The 16,779-nt window shown below is 40.9% G+C and overlaps 1 protein-coding gene across 1 annotated transcript in view; it reads left to right on the top strand.

Moving 5' to 3' along the window:
• Positions 1 to 16,779, top strand: part of PKD1L1 (polycystin 1 like 1, transient receptor potential channel interacting) — a 315,437-nt gene that overhangs the window by 102,984 nt on the left and 195,674 nt on the right. The window contains exons 14-21 of the mRNA XM_072153131.1: positions 364 to 593; positions 690 to 801; positions 9,445 to 9,613; positions 10,748 to 10,987; positions 11,938 to 12,070; positions 12,794 to 13,000; positions 13,165 to 13,346; positions 14,597 to 14,815. Coding sequence (XP_072009232.1) covers positions 364 to 593; positions 690 to 801; positions 9,445 to 9,613; positions 10,748 to 10,987; positions 11,938 to 12,070; positions 12,794 to 13,000; positions 13,165 to 13,346; positions 14,597 to 14,815 — 1,492 coding nt within the window. The remainder of the gene's footprint in view (positions 1 to 363; positions 594 to 689; positions 802 to 9,444; positions 9,614 to 10,747; positions 10,988 to 11,937; positions 12,071 to 12,793; positions 13,001 to 13,164; positions 13,347 to 14,596; positions 14,816 to 16,779) is intronic.

Here is a 16,779-nt window from a genome sequence, read left to right as displayed (position 1 = left end):
AAAGCTAAGCAATTGAACAATCGTAGAGAGTTGGCCAATGAATTTCACCCATGCTGCCCCCCACACTGGCTGACAGGTTTCCTTAACCCCTTACTGGCCTGTAACATATATGTGCGCCATGAGCCCTCTCCATAAAAGATGGGTGCTTGCTGCATATCAACCCTTTGATTGCCGCCAGCAAGTGTGGGCACCACGATTTTTGGAGGTGGGGACTGAAAAATGGAAATGCAAAACCGAAAAAGGGCCTGGTCGTTAAGGGGTTAAAGGTATGGTCAGCAATAGGTCAATTATTTTTCTTACCAGAGTTAATGTGGTGATGTAAACTTCCTTCTCACAGTAATACTTTAATGTTTTCTTTTGTAGCTGATCATTACATTATTAAAGTTATGGCATTTAATGAGCTATATAATGCCACAGATGAGATTGGACCATTCTATGTAGAGGAAGCACCAGCTGGTTTGTCAATAGTGATGGATTCAGACACGGTATATAAAGACTACGATGTAAAGTTCAGTGCTAAACTCAGGAGGGGAACACATATGTCATATATGTGGAATATAGGTGATCAGGCAACCTACAATAACAAAGGCAAGGTTACTTTTATCCATTAGTCCTTTATTTATTAATGACTGAGTTTTGTCGACAATGATAACAAAACATATTTTCTTTTTGTTTATTCAGAACTGGAGATTAATGTCACATTTTCTAATGTGAAGGTTTATAATGTAACAGTCACTGCTTGGAATAAAGTCGGAAAACAAAAAGCACAGAAAGTTGTTAATGTTTTTCCAAGAAAGAAATGTATGTATCACGTTTTTCATATTTTACAAACCTTAAAAAATATATATACTAATAATATTGAGCAAGATACTTGGAATTTTAGGATACCAGTTATGTTATTGAAATAATACGATACGGTATACATACCCTAATACTAAAGGTTTGCTCACTGGAACCCCCAGAAATTACTTGAATGGGGCATATACAAGTGCATTGTATTTAAATGGGGAGAAGGGTTTCTGCCAGACATGTTAAAGACCACCATCTACAGTGTGTGTGGGTACTCCATATTCACTAGATAAATGGTGGATCTGTTTAAAGTTGTTAATGTTAAACTTTGTAATATTTTTCATGAATGGACACTTTTAACCTTCCTTTTTTAGCACTTTTCTTACTCACATACAGGGCCAGATTAGGTGCTCCATACCACTGGGACCTTAATTTAGGATGGGACCCCTGCAGCTCGACAGTTTCTAATATCAGCCCAAACTCTATAAAAATACTCCCGCCATACTATTGATAAATAATGATACCACAATACCGTAACCCATTAAAACTACCACAAGACCAATATTCCAAACAATAGCACTACAATATCCAAATGATACCTCAAAACTGAGTAATACTGCAATACTAAATGATAACCCACACACAGACCAGTATTTACTTCCATAGAGTAACTGTATAGTAGTAGATACCAGTCCTACACAGAGGTTGCAGTGTCATCCAATGACTTACAGGTGATGTCCCTGATGTTTCTATTTCCTCTTGTCTGATCTTCCAGGAGACTTCCTCCATTTGTGACTCATCTCTGCAGGTGAGCCTCACATACAAAACTGACCACAAAACACCCCCACATATATATATTATATATACCCCTCACACCACAACTGATCACACTGTGCCCCCACGTATATCATATATACCCCTCACACCACAACTCTCCACACTGTGCCCCCCACATATATCATATATTCCCGTCACACGACAACTGACCACACTGTCCCCACATATATCATATATACCCCTCACACCACAACTGACTGTGCACCTATATATAATATATATCCCTCACACCTTACCACACTGTTCCCCCTAATATATCATATATACCCCTCACGCCACACCTGATCACACTGTGCCCCCCACATATATCATATTTATCACCCACACCACAACTGACCACTCTGTGTCACTACATACACTCACCGGCCACTTTATTAGGTACGCCATGCTAGTAACAGGTTGGACCCCCTTTTGCCTTCAGAACTGCCTCAATTCTTCGTGGCATAGATTCAACAAGGTGCTGGAAGCATTCCTCAGAGATTTTGGTCCATATTGACATGATGGCATCACACAGTTGCCGCAGATTTCTCGGCTGCACATCCATGATGCGAATCTCCTGTTCCACCACATCCCACAGATGCTCTATTGGATTGAGATCTGGTGACTGTGGAGGCCATTTGGTTTCTTGAATATGACAATGAGTTCACTGTACTCAGTCTGAGATGATTCCAGCTTTATGACATGGCGCATTATCCTGCTGAAAGAAGCCATCAGATGTTGGGTACATTGTGGTCATAAAGGGAGGGACATGGTCAGCAACAATACTCAGGTAGGCTGTGGCGTTGCAACTATGCTAAATTGGTACCAAGGGGCCCAAAGAGTGCCAAGAAAATATTCCCCACACCATGACGCCACCACCACCAGCCTGAACCGTTGATACAAGGCAGGATGGATCCATGCTTTCATGTTGTTGACGCCAAATTCTGACCCTACCATCCGAATGTCGCAGCAGAAATCGAAACTCATCAGACCAGGCAATGTTTTTCCAATCTTCTACCGTCCAATTTCGATGAGCTTGTGCAAATTGTAGCCTCAGTTTCCTGTTCTTAGCTGAAAGGAGTGGCACCCGGTGTGGTCTTCTGCTGCTGTAGCCCATCTGCCTCAAAGTTCGACGTACTGTGCGTTCAGAGATGCTCTTCTGCCTACCTTGGTTGTAACGGGTGGCGATTTGAGTCACTGTTTCTCACCTTTCCAGACGATCCCCCGTAGGCGGCCCTGACACCTGGATGATCTGTGGCTTCTCCTCCTCTGCTCATTGTAGTGTGGAGACACAGACCGCGCAATCTATGAGTCATAGATCAGCCATCTGTGGAGGACAGAAAATGCTGGGAGAGGTCACTCTACCTGCACTTCTGCCTCTTTATGGTATCAGTGCCCTAAAGACACAGGCACCATACAATGTGCATGTCAGTATGGGGCTGCTAATAGCATTTCGCAGCCCCATGCTTAGCAGCTGATACCTGCAGGGCCTCTGGACCGTGTCTGTTCTTGTGTGCAGGGCCAGATCTACACGGCCAGACTTTTAATTTCCAATTAAAAGTGTACATTTTAATTGGAAATCATGGTCAGAAAGGTATACTGGTAATTACTCATTTATACAAACTGTACTAATGATTTAAATAGAATTTGTTGAAATGGTCAGGTACAAACTTTAAAGACACTGCTCAAAAATTAAAGGCCACACTAAACTACTGCTTCCTAAATCTCAAAAAAATAAAATATTACTGTTTCAATTCTTCACAACAAAGTTACATGGGTTGAGCACAATGAAACCTAAAATAATCAATAAAAATGAAAAATAATATCCGATGGAGGTATGGATTTGGGATGATCAAAATCTGAGTGAAAAATCACATTCCAGACTGATCCAACTTTAGTGGAAATGCCTCAAGGAAATGATGCTTAGGAGTGTTTGTGGTCCACATGCCTGTATGAACTCCCTACAATGCCTAAGCATACTCCTGATGATGTTGTGAATGTTCTCCTGAGGTATCTTCTCCCAGATGTAGATGAAAGCATCAGTCAACTTCTGGACAGTTGCTGCATTGTGTTGGTGGATAAAATAAGACTCCATGTCCCAGATGTGCAGATTGTCATGCATCAGAAGGAACCCAGGTCCCACTGAACATGCATATGGTTTTACAATCTTCATAATGGCAATCTAGGTACCTCTGGCTAGCACATGGAGGCAGGGCCACATCTGCTATGAGGCTGCTGGCTCCTCTTCATAGCCGGGTTCTACTACCTGGCAAAACCTGGTTGCAACTAATGGAGCATGCTCAGTTACTTTGTACACTGAAATATACGTGTGGAAAAATGAAAAAATTTTTTTGAAAAATAGTCTCCTCTGTGTACCCATTTACTGAAATGTCCACCAGCAGAGTCCCCATTTACTGAAATGTCCACCGGCAGGGTCCCCCTTTATTGAAATGTCCGCTGGCAGGGGCCCCCTTTACTGAAATGTCCGCTGGCAGGGGCCCCCTTTACTGAAATGTCCTCTCCTGATGCCCCCCTTTAATGAAATGTCCGCTCCTGACGCCCCCCTTAATGAAATGTCCGCTCCTGACACCCCCCTTTAATGAAATGTCCGCTCCTGACGCCCCCCTTTAATGAAATGTCCGCTGTTGATGCCCCCCTTTAATGAAATGTCTGCTCCGGACGCCCCCCTTTAATGAAATGTCTGCTCTCGATGCTCCCTCCATCATTACTGTTATGTCCACAGCTGGGCTCTTCAAAAAAAAAAGCTTTACTCCCCTTCTGGCTTCTCCTCTTTGGCCCCGCGGCTCCATCTTTTCCGTCTTCCGGCCGGGTGCATCTCTATCATCTTCAGCATCTCTATTATGACATCGCCGTGTGAGGTCATAGTTTAAAGGACACCTGTCATCAGGTCTGTGTCACTTGTCCTGTCACTACTACCTGTTGGAGCAGCTCACAAGGATCCCATCCCAGCCTTTATCTAGTTATTTCATACATTATTCATTGTAAAATCATCTATTCTTTATTATGTAAATGAGGCTGGTCACATGGTCAGAGGCAGTGATGTCACCCCTGTTACCCCTCCCCTCTCCTCCCCCTGCTCATGTCTGTGTGTAATGTATAGTAAAGCATGGCTAGTGTGCTGACATGCTGCATCCTCCTAATACACATGTGACATCAGCTACACATGAATCTGACATGTTCTGCTGTAACATGGCTGCCTGGAGCTGTTGTATCTCTCCTGTACACACACATGCACACACAGGCTGCAGGGAGCGTGGCCACCAGCACCAGGAAGCACATCATTATACAGCCTCACACCATTATACAGGCTGTCATTCAAGCACTGGGGGTGTGGCTGTGCCTCCCACTCATGAATAGAGTGGACAGCTTGAATATGCTAATGCTTCATTGGACATTTCACAGGTCATTTGCATACAGCTTTAGGACCTCATTGCTTAGGTTTACAGGCATGTAGAGGGACAGTGAAGGGATAGAGGCAATGCTCTCTAATGGCAGTTTATGAAAATATATTTAGTTTAGGGGGGTTATTTTGCATGACGGGTTCTCTTTAAGGGCCTGCGCGACCGCAACACTGCCGCGTCATAGTGGCGCCCATACCGCCTATATGAAGATCCACCATTGGTTATAGCCAATTATCGTGACACATGTCAGATTCTAAAAGTCTGGTCATTAAGCTGAAAACAAGCATCGGTGATAAGGGGTTAAGCCACCAGATGGCAGACAATTACCTGAGTTAAAAACATAAACACAAAGACATGCATTGTTGGAGCTAAATATAAGAAGGTATCAAATACAAATGTATAGGAAGCCACACTAATTCCAATATACTTTCCTATATTTTAGCTGAAAAAATTATAACTTCATAGAGTTGTGCGTTGTCCCCTCACTGCCTTGTGCATTTATAAAAAAATAAATAAATATACTATCAAAATTCATCATGATAAACCAGGGTAATTTACTGTGACGGGCACTGTGACTGTTGTAATCTTGTAATATTTATCTGAAGCCTCTTTCCTTCTAAAATCAACTTCTAAAATTATGCTAACGGATTAAAAGCGTGTTCCAAGTCTATCATACTCAGGGCCGATTCTAGCATATTTGCTGGCGAATATTAAAATGCTGCCCCCCCTCCCCCCGCTCCCTGTTAAGTAAATGCTGAAAACTTTACTAACAACTAACATCGCCAGAGGCAGCTCCCCGACACTGTGTGACTGACTACAGGTTCTGAGAGTCATTAGTGGCATCTAGTACCTTATAAATGACAGTCTCTTCCATCAGGAGGACTTTATTCCGGGTTCTCCAATCCATGAAGCATCAAAGGTAAATTCACGGCCAGATATCTTCAGCTCCGTGCAGCATCTCCACCCGGCGTCCTTAAAAATACCACAGTCACTTACAGTATAAAGTCTCCTCCCCTCACAACAGTATAAAGTCATATATATATATATATATATATATATATATATATATATATATATATTTCTACTGGAATTATAGCGTGTACAGCACCAATCAATATACAACACCCCCAATTTATTAATACAGACACCCTAACATTTGGTTTAAATGATGCAAAGTAATCTATGGTATCCTATAACTAATATATCCCACCCTGTTATTATGTTACATGATTTTACATACAGTGCCCCCATGACCAATGTGAATATATAGCACCCCCTAATATACAGCCCCCCAGCTTAGTAATATACTGTATCCCATATACAGCCCCCCAGCTGAAATCTGGCCCCATATAATATATACTGCACCCCCCCCCCAGTATAAAACAACTCTGGCCCCATAAAATATATACAGTACCCCCCCCCCCAGTATAAAACAATTCTGGCCCCATAAAATATATACAGGACCCCCCCCCCCCCAGTATAAAACAATTCTGGCACCATAAAATATATACAGTACCCCCCCCCCCCCGTATAAAACAATTCTGGCCCCATAAAATATATACAGTAACACCCCCCCCCCCCCCGTATAAAACAATTCTGGCCCCATAATATCCATATAATGTATACAGCACCTCCCCCCCACACACAGTATACAACAATTATGGCCACATATAATGTATACAGTACTCCCCCCGCCCCCTCCCATGCCCACGATAATGACACCTCCCCACTCCCCCTTATTGGCCACATTTAATTAATGAAAGTACATGAAAAATAATAAAATCATACTCACCTGCAGGCAGCTGCTCCCTCGGAGCGGCTCTGGTCTTCACGCGGCTCTTCTGTGAGCCGCGGCTCCGCACAGCGACACAGGCGGCGTGACGTCATGACGCCTGTGTTGCTGATTGGAACGGAAAGGCTCTGCTTCGCTTCACATATAAATCGCGCCTGTGTCTTAAAGAGAGAGGCGCGATTTATTTAGCAGGTGGGCGAATTTCGCCGCCCTTTACAGGGATCCACATTCTGCCACCTGGGGCGAGATTTTCATCTCGCCTCATGGCAGATGCGGCCCTGATCATACTGATTGTTGTGATTGTTGTGAGGTGCACAGTCCTATGAGTATCATAGTATCATTGATATAACTCAATGATGTATTGTAGGGTCGAGGCGAGGACAGAACTGTCATGTCCCTTTCATGTGCAAAAGGGTGAGATTGACCATAGAGTGACCCTGCTGAGAGGGTGCCTCTTGGCCTTGGCATATGATCAGTAAGACACATAGAGCCTGCCGGGTGTGCATAACTATAGTTGCATAACTATAGGCGAGTCATGGGGAGAGTAGACGCTTGGACAAAACAAACAAGCACAATCAGACGACCTAAAGGGGAGGAGGTAGGACACAGATGGGAAAGGATCAGTAGGGGAAAAGGGGACTGAGAAAAAAGAAGAGAAGGGATTCAGCTATTTTATGTAGGCCTCGGAGGGAGGGAATGATAGTGTGATAATGTACCCGGCTGTGGATCTGAGCTTAAAAAGTCTTTGAATCTCTGAGACTCACAAAATATTATCCAGGGTTGTCACAGCTTCATGAATTTCTCCGAGGTGCCTGAGGTGTCTGCAATGATTTCTTCCATACGATAGATATGCAACATTTCTTGTGCCCATTCTGAAATAGTAGGAGACACGTTGGAGCGCCATTTACGGGGGATTACCGACCACGCTGCAATAAGAGAGAATCTCAGGAGATTACATTTTTGTTTTGCTATAGCACCTGGGAGTTTGGAGAGTAAGGCTATTTCAAGAGTTTTGGGGGTTAATTGCCCCAGAGCTCATATGTAGTTTCAAAGACCTGGTTCCAGAAAGGAGAGATTTCATGACACGTCCACCATGTGTCCTGAACCGAGGGGTCGATGTAGTGTAGGAGGGTCGGAACTTACCACCTAGAAAGAATGTTATAGTTGCGTTCCTGTGAGGAGCAAGCCGCAGAGAGCTTATCTGTAAACAAAAATGAAAATCCTCTGTCCTTAATCCAACGAGCCAAGTAAGGCAAGGTTGAGGTATCTGATTCATTCAGAAGGAGACTATATATTTGAAAGATACAATGTTCCAGAGGGGATTCTGAGCGTAACAGGGCCTCAAACTGGGTGAGTCGGGCATTGAAGGCAGACGCGGGCCCTGGATGTCTAATGAACGATTCTAATTGGGTTCATTTTAACCATGATAGGTTGGAAGTGGTCGCTAGTTCTAAAAGTTCATGGTAAGATGGGATCGGGACCTCCCCAAGAATATTGTGCATGTGGAGGTCCTTGTGACCATATCGACCCAGGAACCTTGTTTTGGAGAATGCCGGCTGGAAGTCCGGATTATGAAATAGAGGCGTGAGGGGACCCCAGGGACAGGACAGTACCATGCGCTTAGTAAGAGCTCTCCATATTTTCAAAGTTTGGGCTAGGAATAGAGTCTGAGGTTTGACCACTACACGCTGAGAGGATACCCACTGTAGTATTTTTATGGGGATTGGAGAACTATATTGTTCCAAGCATACCCATTGCTTAGTGGGTAAATGGTAATGCCAGTCCAGTAACCGTACCAAGAAGGAAGCCTGGTGGTACAGCCGTAAATCTGGTACACCCACTCCTGCTGACTTAGACCTGATCAGGAACCACGATCCACCATCACGAGCGAGTTGTGCCCCAAATAAAACATCTCAGAGTTGGTTTTAGAAGGAAGTAGGCCATGGGTAACAAATCTAAGAAGATTAACACACAGTGCCTGGATCTATGGGTTAATGCTTCTGGTTTATCATGATCTTTGAGTTTGTTTTTAAATTGTGTGCCGTCTAGTGGCTTAATAAAGAATTGTTTATTTTGGATAAATACATTTCTTCTAGTACTTTTATAGATTTTGGATGCACAGTGTAGATAGGCTTGAATAAATGGGTATTTGTGGCCTGCTTTTCCACTGCTCCTCCGGTTTTACCTTGCTTAAAGTAGTAGGTCCTGCTGTTGGGTTGCTGCATCCTACGGCGTCAAAGACTAAACAACTTGGCACAGGTTGCTGTGTTGTGCCATCCTGGATGAGGTGCAATTTCTCTGGGTTGAAGACACTGCCTCAATCTACATTTAGCGGTAAGAGCAAAATGAAAAAGTCACAACAAAAGGATGAGAACAGAGAAATGGTCTCTGGTCACCACCTACAGAACCACTCTTTTATAGTATCACTGGACAGGCTAATTTCACAGAAGTATGATTTGATTTGACTTGTATTGAATTGCTTCGTTTGTCTTTTTTAAGTGTTCCCTTTTTTTTTTTTTTTTTTTTTTTGTGCAGTGTATTTTAAGAAAGGTGAAAATGAGATAATGATCATTTTAGAGCAATCTATAATATTTTTTAATTATAATTTAAAACTTTTTTTTGCAGCCATATATATTTATACAAATGGGACAATTTTCTCCACGGATACTTTCATAAATTTTACAGCAAAGACTGATGAGCCTGGGCATATGATGTTTACCTGGCAGTTTGGGGATAGATCATTTGAAAGAACATCCCGAAGAAGTATTATAAAAAGATTTCCTGTACCAAACAGGCATGTAAAACATTGCTATATACATAGTTTAAACATAGTATTGTCACGTTACAGACTTTATAGGTCCCTTTAGCAAATTAAGGTAATGTCTCCTAATGTATTGTGATTTCCTTCAGGTGATTATGCTTGTTACCTTTTATAATTATAAAAGAACTATTTCATGCTCTATGCAACATAAATAGAATTCTGAACAAATGCCATCCATTTCTTTTCAATGTATTTATATCATAAAAACCCTGGAAAATTACCCATTTGCAGCTTCCATTCACATTCAAGGTTCTGTCTGCCTGCAGCCAATTCTTGGTAAAACTTATCAGAGCTTGGAGCTCCTCTTTGTGGCAGCTGAAGGAAAATCCCTTTGACTATACTGGGCAGCAGGAGAACAATTTCAATGTGACTGCCCCTTCTAGCATGTTTTTCATTGCAGTCGGTTGCTATACTGGGGGAGGACGGGGAGAAACCTTTTGCAGAAACTGAGCACAATAGACCATCCTACAGTTTACAGGTCTGCTACAATGGTTGTCAATTTGTCAGCATCAAAATAAACTATTTTAAGAGATTTGAGACTTGAAATTGCAAGGACTGGATACAAGTGGAAAATCAAATAATTTATCTACTTTGGAATACCTAATGCAGTGGTGGCGAACCTATGGCACTGGTGCCAGAGGTGACACTCAGAGAACCCTCTCTATGGGCACCCGCACAATCACCCCAGGGTAGAGTTTGCTAGACAGAACTCAAGGCCTCTTGCAGTCCCAAGCAGCCCAGAACACTGGAAGGAAACTACAATGATAATCCAAAACTTCTTCTCCTTCTTTCTACTGTATTGGTGTCCTCAGGTGCCTTTGCAATTCAAACCTGTGACAGTGCAGGGAGTAATAAGTTACTGCGTCAATTGTCTCATTGGCACTTTGTGAAAAATAGGTGGGTTTCGGTTGTAGTTTGGGTACTCGGTGCCTAAAAGGTTTGCCATCACTTACCTAATGAATAGAAAAAGTGTCTACTATTTATTTACTTTGCACTCACTTGTGGGGGTTTATCAATGTACAGTGTCTGGATTCTGTAAGCTATTGGTGAAATGTGATTTTCTCAAACTGAGAATATGCAAGTAAAATGTTTTTCTACTTTTACCAGATATGATGTTATAGTTAACGCTTCCAGCAAACTCGGCTCTCTTACGTCTGATATCCACACTATATTTGTGCAGAGAAAAGTGATTCCAAATCGTCTTGTGGCCAGTTCCTCGGTACTGGTAAATTCCAGTGTGAATTTTAATTGCAGAATAAATTCGGGAACAAATGCTAGTTATTTTTGGAATTTTGGAGATGGTATAGAAAGACTTGGAAATAACAATGTTACACATGTGTATACAAGGTAAACTTTGATAGTAATAATCCTCTATTGCAGTGTTCCCCAACCTTTTTGTATTCGGGGACCATATACAACCAGAGCTTTTGTAGTGAGTTGTACTGAGGCGTCTAGGACCCACCCTAAATATTACCTATACTGCAGTAGTCCAGAAACCAGGAATTTCTGGACACTTTGGGGGGTGGGGAGGCAATTTTGTGGTGACTGTCCACAAATTGCACATCGTAGTAAACGGCAGAATCGAGCTGAAGAAATCTGCATAGAGGGGTTATGTACGTTTATATTACTAATCTTAAAATAAAGCTGCATTAAATCTAGCATAATGCCTGGATTAACAATATACTCATTTGTTTTCACATCTATTTCCATAGTTTAAACCTCCCCTTAATGAACTGTTCATCCAGGTATATTAAGGTATCCCCAGTAATATTTAACTAAATATCCAATGTGGAGTCTACAAAATCTCTTATTTACTTAAACATAGCTTCGCCCAACGGGGCTATTGGAATAAGCAGTTATTTTCAGAGACCGGGCCTTTTTGGTTAACTTTATTAAAATCTAACTTTTATTCTGGATTGTGTTAGAAATGCTATATTCACTCAAAAGAAAAAAACATTAAAAACCTCATTGTGAAACCAATTCTGTCTGCATTATTGTTCTAATGTCAGTCTGGACTACTGCCAAGTACGCTAAGCATAACACTAGCAAGCATAGGTGTATGGTGTGTATGATAATAGTGGGTATCTGCAGCCACACACTCCACAGAATAATGCAATTGGTTCACAGAGAATGATTTAAAAGATCTCCCTAGATAACCCAGCACCATCAGGTGATAAAGGCTACTAAAATCTTATTGCACATAACCAGTCTTAATCAGTATAAACTTCTTTATGGTGCGCAGTTATATATCTTTTTTCTGTTTGCATTTTTGTAAACTAACTTGTGTTTTATTTTAGAGAAGCGGAGTACACGGTGAATGTTTCAATCTTTAACAATGTAAGCTCGGCATTCTTAACCAAGCAAATCTTTGTGGTAGAGGAATATTGTCAACCTCCACCCGTAAAAAATATGGGGCCACTGAAAATTCAGGTATAATTATTTTGATTTTTGACATTTTTAATCCTCAGCCTTTTTCACACAGGAAAACAACAGGATAAGGTAATTTTTTCCTAGATCTTTATTAAAGGAGGGCTTTGTGTGTGTGTAACAAAAGTTTCTTGGCTGACCAAACAACACACACATGTTAGGAAATCTGGTGTTCACAGAAAGATTGTTGAGTTAAAACTGGCATTGCTCTTTCAAAGTGATGGAAGACGTTAATCAGCAGGAAGATTTGTCTTGATTTTGCAAATATGATGATCACGCTGTTTTTAAATACATTTATGGCTAGCTGGCAATGTTCTCCAATGTGTGCATCATTGATAAACTGACATACTAGAAGTTACACAAAGAAAATAATCATGACCGGACTAAGCCTGGTTGTCTCTTATACCAACAACATGGCTAGTCAAATGCAGCAAAAATATTACCAGTCTTGCCTAATCTTCCAGAGGTCTTTCATCCAGCCTACATAGGTCCCTAGTACTTCAAGATATCAGTTTTTTTTCTTGGCACTCTTGCTCCTGTGGGAGAGTTAAATTCAAAATATTCTTAGAAGCAATTTGTACACTTTAGCTAAAGATCCCAGATCTGTGTAAATCTGTACTGGAACTAGAAATTGTTAATAGCATTTTGTTCAGTATTATAAAGCCTTGTCTTAAAAATGATGTCAATACATTTTGTTCTCAACAAATCCGTATTTAACTTTTTTAGATTCGCAGATATGAAGAATTGCATCTTGGAGTAACATTTGAAGCACCAATATTATGCAATATTTCTCAAGGACTTTATTACCAATGGTCCTTTGTAAAATCTACTGGCGCTGTTATTCCCTTATCACCTCATATCAACAACAAAAAGCAGACAATTACTTTGCCAGCATTCTTCCTAGATTATGGGACCTATACAGCTCTTGCTCGGGTATGTACGCTTTGTAAGTGCTACTAAAAGTCTGCTAAGTGATATCATACTCCTTTGTGGCTGAATGAACATAGCATTGAAGTACTATGTACATAATGCATACATAAAAGCCTTATTATGAAATGGGACACATTTTATAATATTAATAGTAATTATGATTTCAGGTTCAAATAGTTGGAAATGTGGTGTACAGCAATTACACCGTTCCAGTGGAGATTCAAGCCAGTGATCCAGTAAGCGTGATTGCAAATGGCCATCATTTCATCATTGATAAAACCACTGTTGAATATTTCACATTAAATGGGACGCTATCTTTTGACCCAGATAATCCTGAAGCTCATTTGAGGTAGATGAACAAATTTAATGCATTTCTGAAATGGAAAATAAAGTAAATTACTGTATAATTCTTAGCTTTAATTGAATGACTCGATAAAAAATTTCTATTTAAAATTGTAAATTATATCCCATGATGAACAAATAAAATATAAGCAGGAGATATTGACAAGGGCCCCTTAATATGATAGTTTTAGGCACCTTCACACGAAATGTGTGCAATACCTTGTATGAGCCCATTGTAATACATGAGGCTGTGTGCAAGAAAAAAAGGTGGTGTGTATGTAGCCCTACTCTTAAATACTGCAGCATGTAGAAGAAAATGTTTTTGAAATGGCAGTGTATAGAGAGAAGTGTCTGGGCTTGGTTATTTCTTTTCTAGCCTCCTGGCATTAAAAGTGGGCTCTGCTGGGGACATAACATTAAATGGGGGCTCTTTTGTGGACATTTTGTTAATGAGTAGCGGCTGTATTTCCAGTGAATAATTTTTCCCATTTTTCTTGTGGTATAATTAGGCGCCTCTGCTTATACTTGGGTGTATACAGTATGTATAGTTATTTTCCTCAAAGTGAAAAGGCCAAAGACCAGGGGATACAATAGATGTTTAGGGCAATAGAAATAGGCGTGTTATAGTGTCCCCTTTTCTGTAGACCCTTCTTTTGAGTCAAACAGGAAAATGAACACTATTAGGAGGGGCTGCAGGAAGGGGGGTATTTCAGACTGAGAGCTGCTGGAAATTTCCCATTATATGCTCCCAGTCATATGTCACTGGCTTTTCTTGCAATTCTGTGATCTTTGGGTTCCCCATTTCATTATTACCACTAAGCACAGTATATAACTCTCTGACCGAACGAGGGGGGGGGGGGGTTACGTCTTTCTATAATTCCTCTCAGGCAGCAGAGAGGCTGGGTACACCCCTGGCTCCAACCTAGTAGGCGCAACTATCAATGTAATTCAAAAGAAGTCTGATGATATTTTATGCTGTCTATACAGAAAAGTCACTATGTTGTCAAGGCTATATGAAGATGGTTCATGGGTTGAGCCCTCTAAACATAAATTGACACTTACAGAAAATAAGGTAATGGTTTTAAAAGGAGGGAGGAAAGAATGAAAATGCTAAAAGTGTAGAAGGGCATCAATGGCAAAGGATTAAACTCTTTTTATATTACAAAAGTCCATGTTCCATTAGTAACTATGCATGAAAAATTGTATGAGATAAATCTTGTTTTCTACCATACAGTAAACCAGCTTTTTTTCTTTAAGGTTTCATTGGAGCTGTTCTGCAGTCTGTGTTTTTGAGCATTTATGCTTTGGATCAAGTGTAAACCCTCTTCACAAAGAAGATGCTGTCATCACCTTCCCTACTAATCTCCTTAATGATAGATGTGATCAGTTCCACTTCACCTTAACTGTATCTAATGGAGATCGCCGCTCTTCAAATGCTGAAACATTTTTATCTATCAGTCCCAACACAAACTTTAGGTAAGTGTGGAAATGTTACAAATGATGCCATTTACACACTGCTTTTTTTTTTATAGTCAAGTTATTTTTGGGGATGAGTTGCTATATGCCTGGTATCCTGCGCTCAACAAGAGTGTAGTCTCTGTTTACCTGACATTGAACTAGTTTTTTGGTGTTATTCTAGATCAGAAGTCATATTCTTATTCTAGATCAAAGTCCATGCAGCAGTTTACAAAAAATGAATTTAAGAAATTCAAAACAGAGCCTAAGCCCACAATAAATAGGACACGCATATAAATAGGTCTCTTTTTTCATATCCGTGCTATAGTAAAATACACACTGGCACCTTAATTGGCTTATGCACAAATATAGATTTGTTTTCTCTCCTTTTTTTTTTTCTTTTTGACTGCCAATCTAATGTTATCGGTAAACAAAATAGGACCAGCTGTAATATTATTTACACTGATCAATGGAAAAAAAACAGTGGAAAAGCACATTAAAAAGACAGATTTAGTAAGGCATTAGTGAAAATCGCTGAAGGCAGGAAAGAAAAAATCTGTATGTGTCCATAAGCCCAAATGTGGGCTTCAGTGAAAGAAAATGCCAGTGTACAGTGTCCATATTAGGACACGGACAGAAGTCGGAGTCATAGATTATATAATGGCATAATAAAGACCTTACATTGAGGCCGAGTCCAAAACCTGCTGCCTAGCAATCGTGGTTAAATGTGTGAGAAAGATATTTGACAATCTTCAAACCTCACAGCTCCATTTCAGAGACTTATAACACTGCAAATACTTCATTTGAGCATGTTTGCTAGGCAGGAGGTGTGAGAATGATATCTGACAATCTTCACACCTTATATCTCAGGCTTTTTTAAAGAATACATTGTATCTATTTACAAACTGTTGCAGCCAATGAGTAAGAGAGAGCAAGGGGAGGGGAAAATAACCAAGAATCCAGTGCATTGGTTGCTTAACCCCTTCCCGCTCTGCGTCCGATATATCGGACGCTGAGTGCAGTGACTTAGCGCTCAGCATCCAATATATATCGGACGCAGAGCCGATGCCGGTTCAGCTCAAGATCTGAGCCAAACCAGCATTGGAAAACACGGGGTGCTGGCTGTAACATATAGCCGTCACCCCAGTGTAACACCCGCGATCGGAGTGGGCTCCAATCGTGGGTGCTTAACCCGTTAAATGCCGCGGTCAGTGCGACCATGGCATATAACATGCCTCTGGGGGGGGTCTTTCCCCCCACGATGGCCCCCCAAACCGTTTTCAGGGGGCGCCAATCATTGCTGTGGTATCACTGGGATCCGATCTGGATCCCAGTGTTGCCTGCAAGAACTGCCGGTAAGATGGCGTCTATGACGTCATCTTACTGACACAGTGCCAGCCTATGCATGTGCATAGGATGACACTGCTAATACCCTGCAATACATCAATATTGGAGAGTATTATCATGAACAAACCATCAGATGATGGCTTGTTCATGTCTCATGGTGGAAAAAGTGGAAAAGTAAAGAAAAAAAAAGTTATTCAGTAAAAAATAAAGAAAGAAATCAATGAAAATGTCCAAGAGCCCCAAAACATATAAAGAGACCTATAACGCAAAAAAAGGACTAAATCGTAACACAAACCCCACATATATAGTATCACCGCATCTGTAACAACCCGTAGAATAACACTAAATAATTATTGAACCTGCACGATAAACGCCGTAAAAAAAAAACCCTCCAAAATTTTTGTGAAAATTCAAATTTTTGATTTTTGTCTATTCAATCCCACAAAAAACTCCAGAATGATACTGTTGCAAAGTACAACATGTCCCGCAAAAAAACAAGCCATCAACCAGCTCCATAGCCAAAAACGTAACAATGTTATGCCACTTAGAAGACGGCAATACAAAAATGATAGATACAAGAATTGATGCTTTTCTACTCCGGCCCTCAAAAAAAAAGTTCCTAAATGTTCAACAATAGG

Source organism: Engystomops pustulosus, chromosome 5, assembly GCF_040894005.1.
Source record: "Engystomops pustulosus chromosome 5, aEngPut4.maternal, whole genome shotgun sequence".
Taxonomy (NCBI): Eukaryota; Metazoa; Chordata; class Amphibia; order Anura; family Leptodactylidae; genus Engystomops; species Engystomops pustulosus.
The sequence above is the reverse complement of the archived record's forward strand: the minus strand, read 5'-3'. Positions and strand labels throughout refer to the sequence as shown.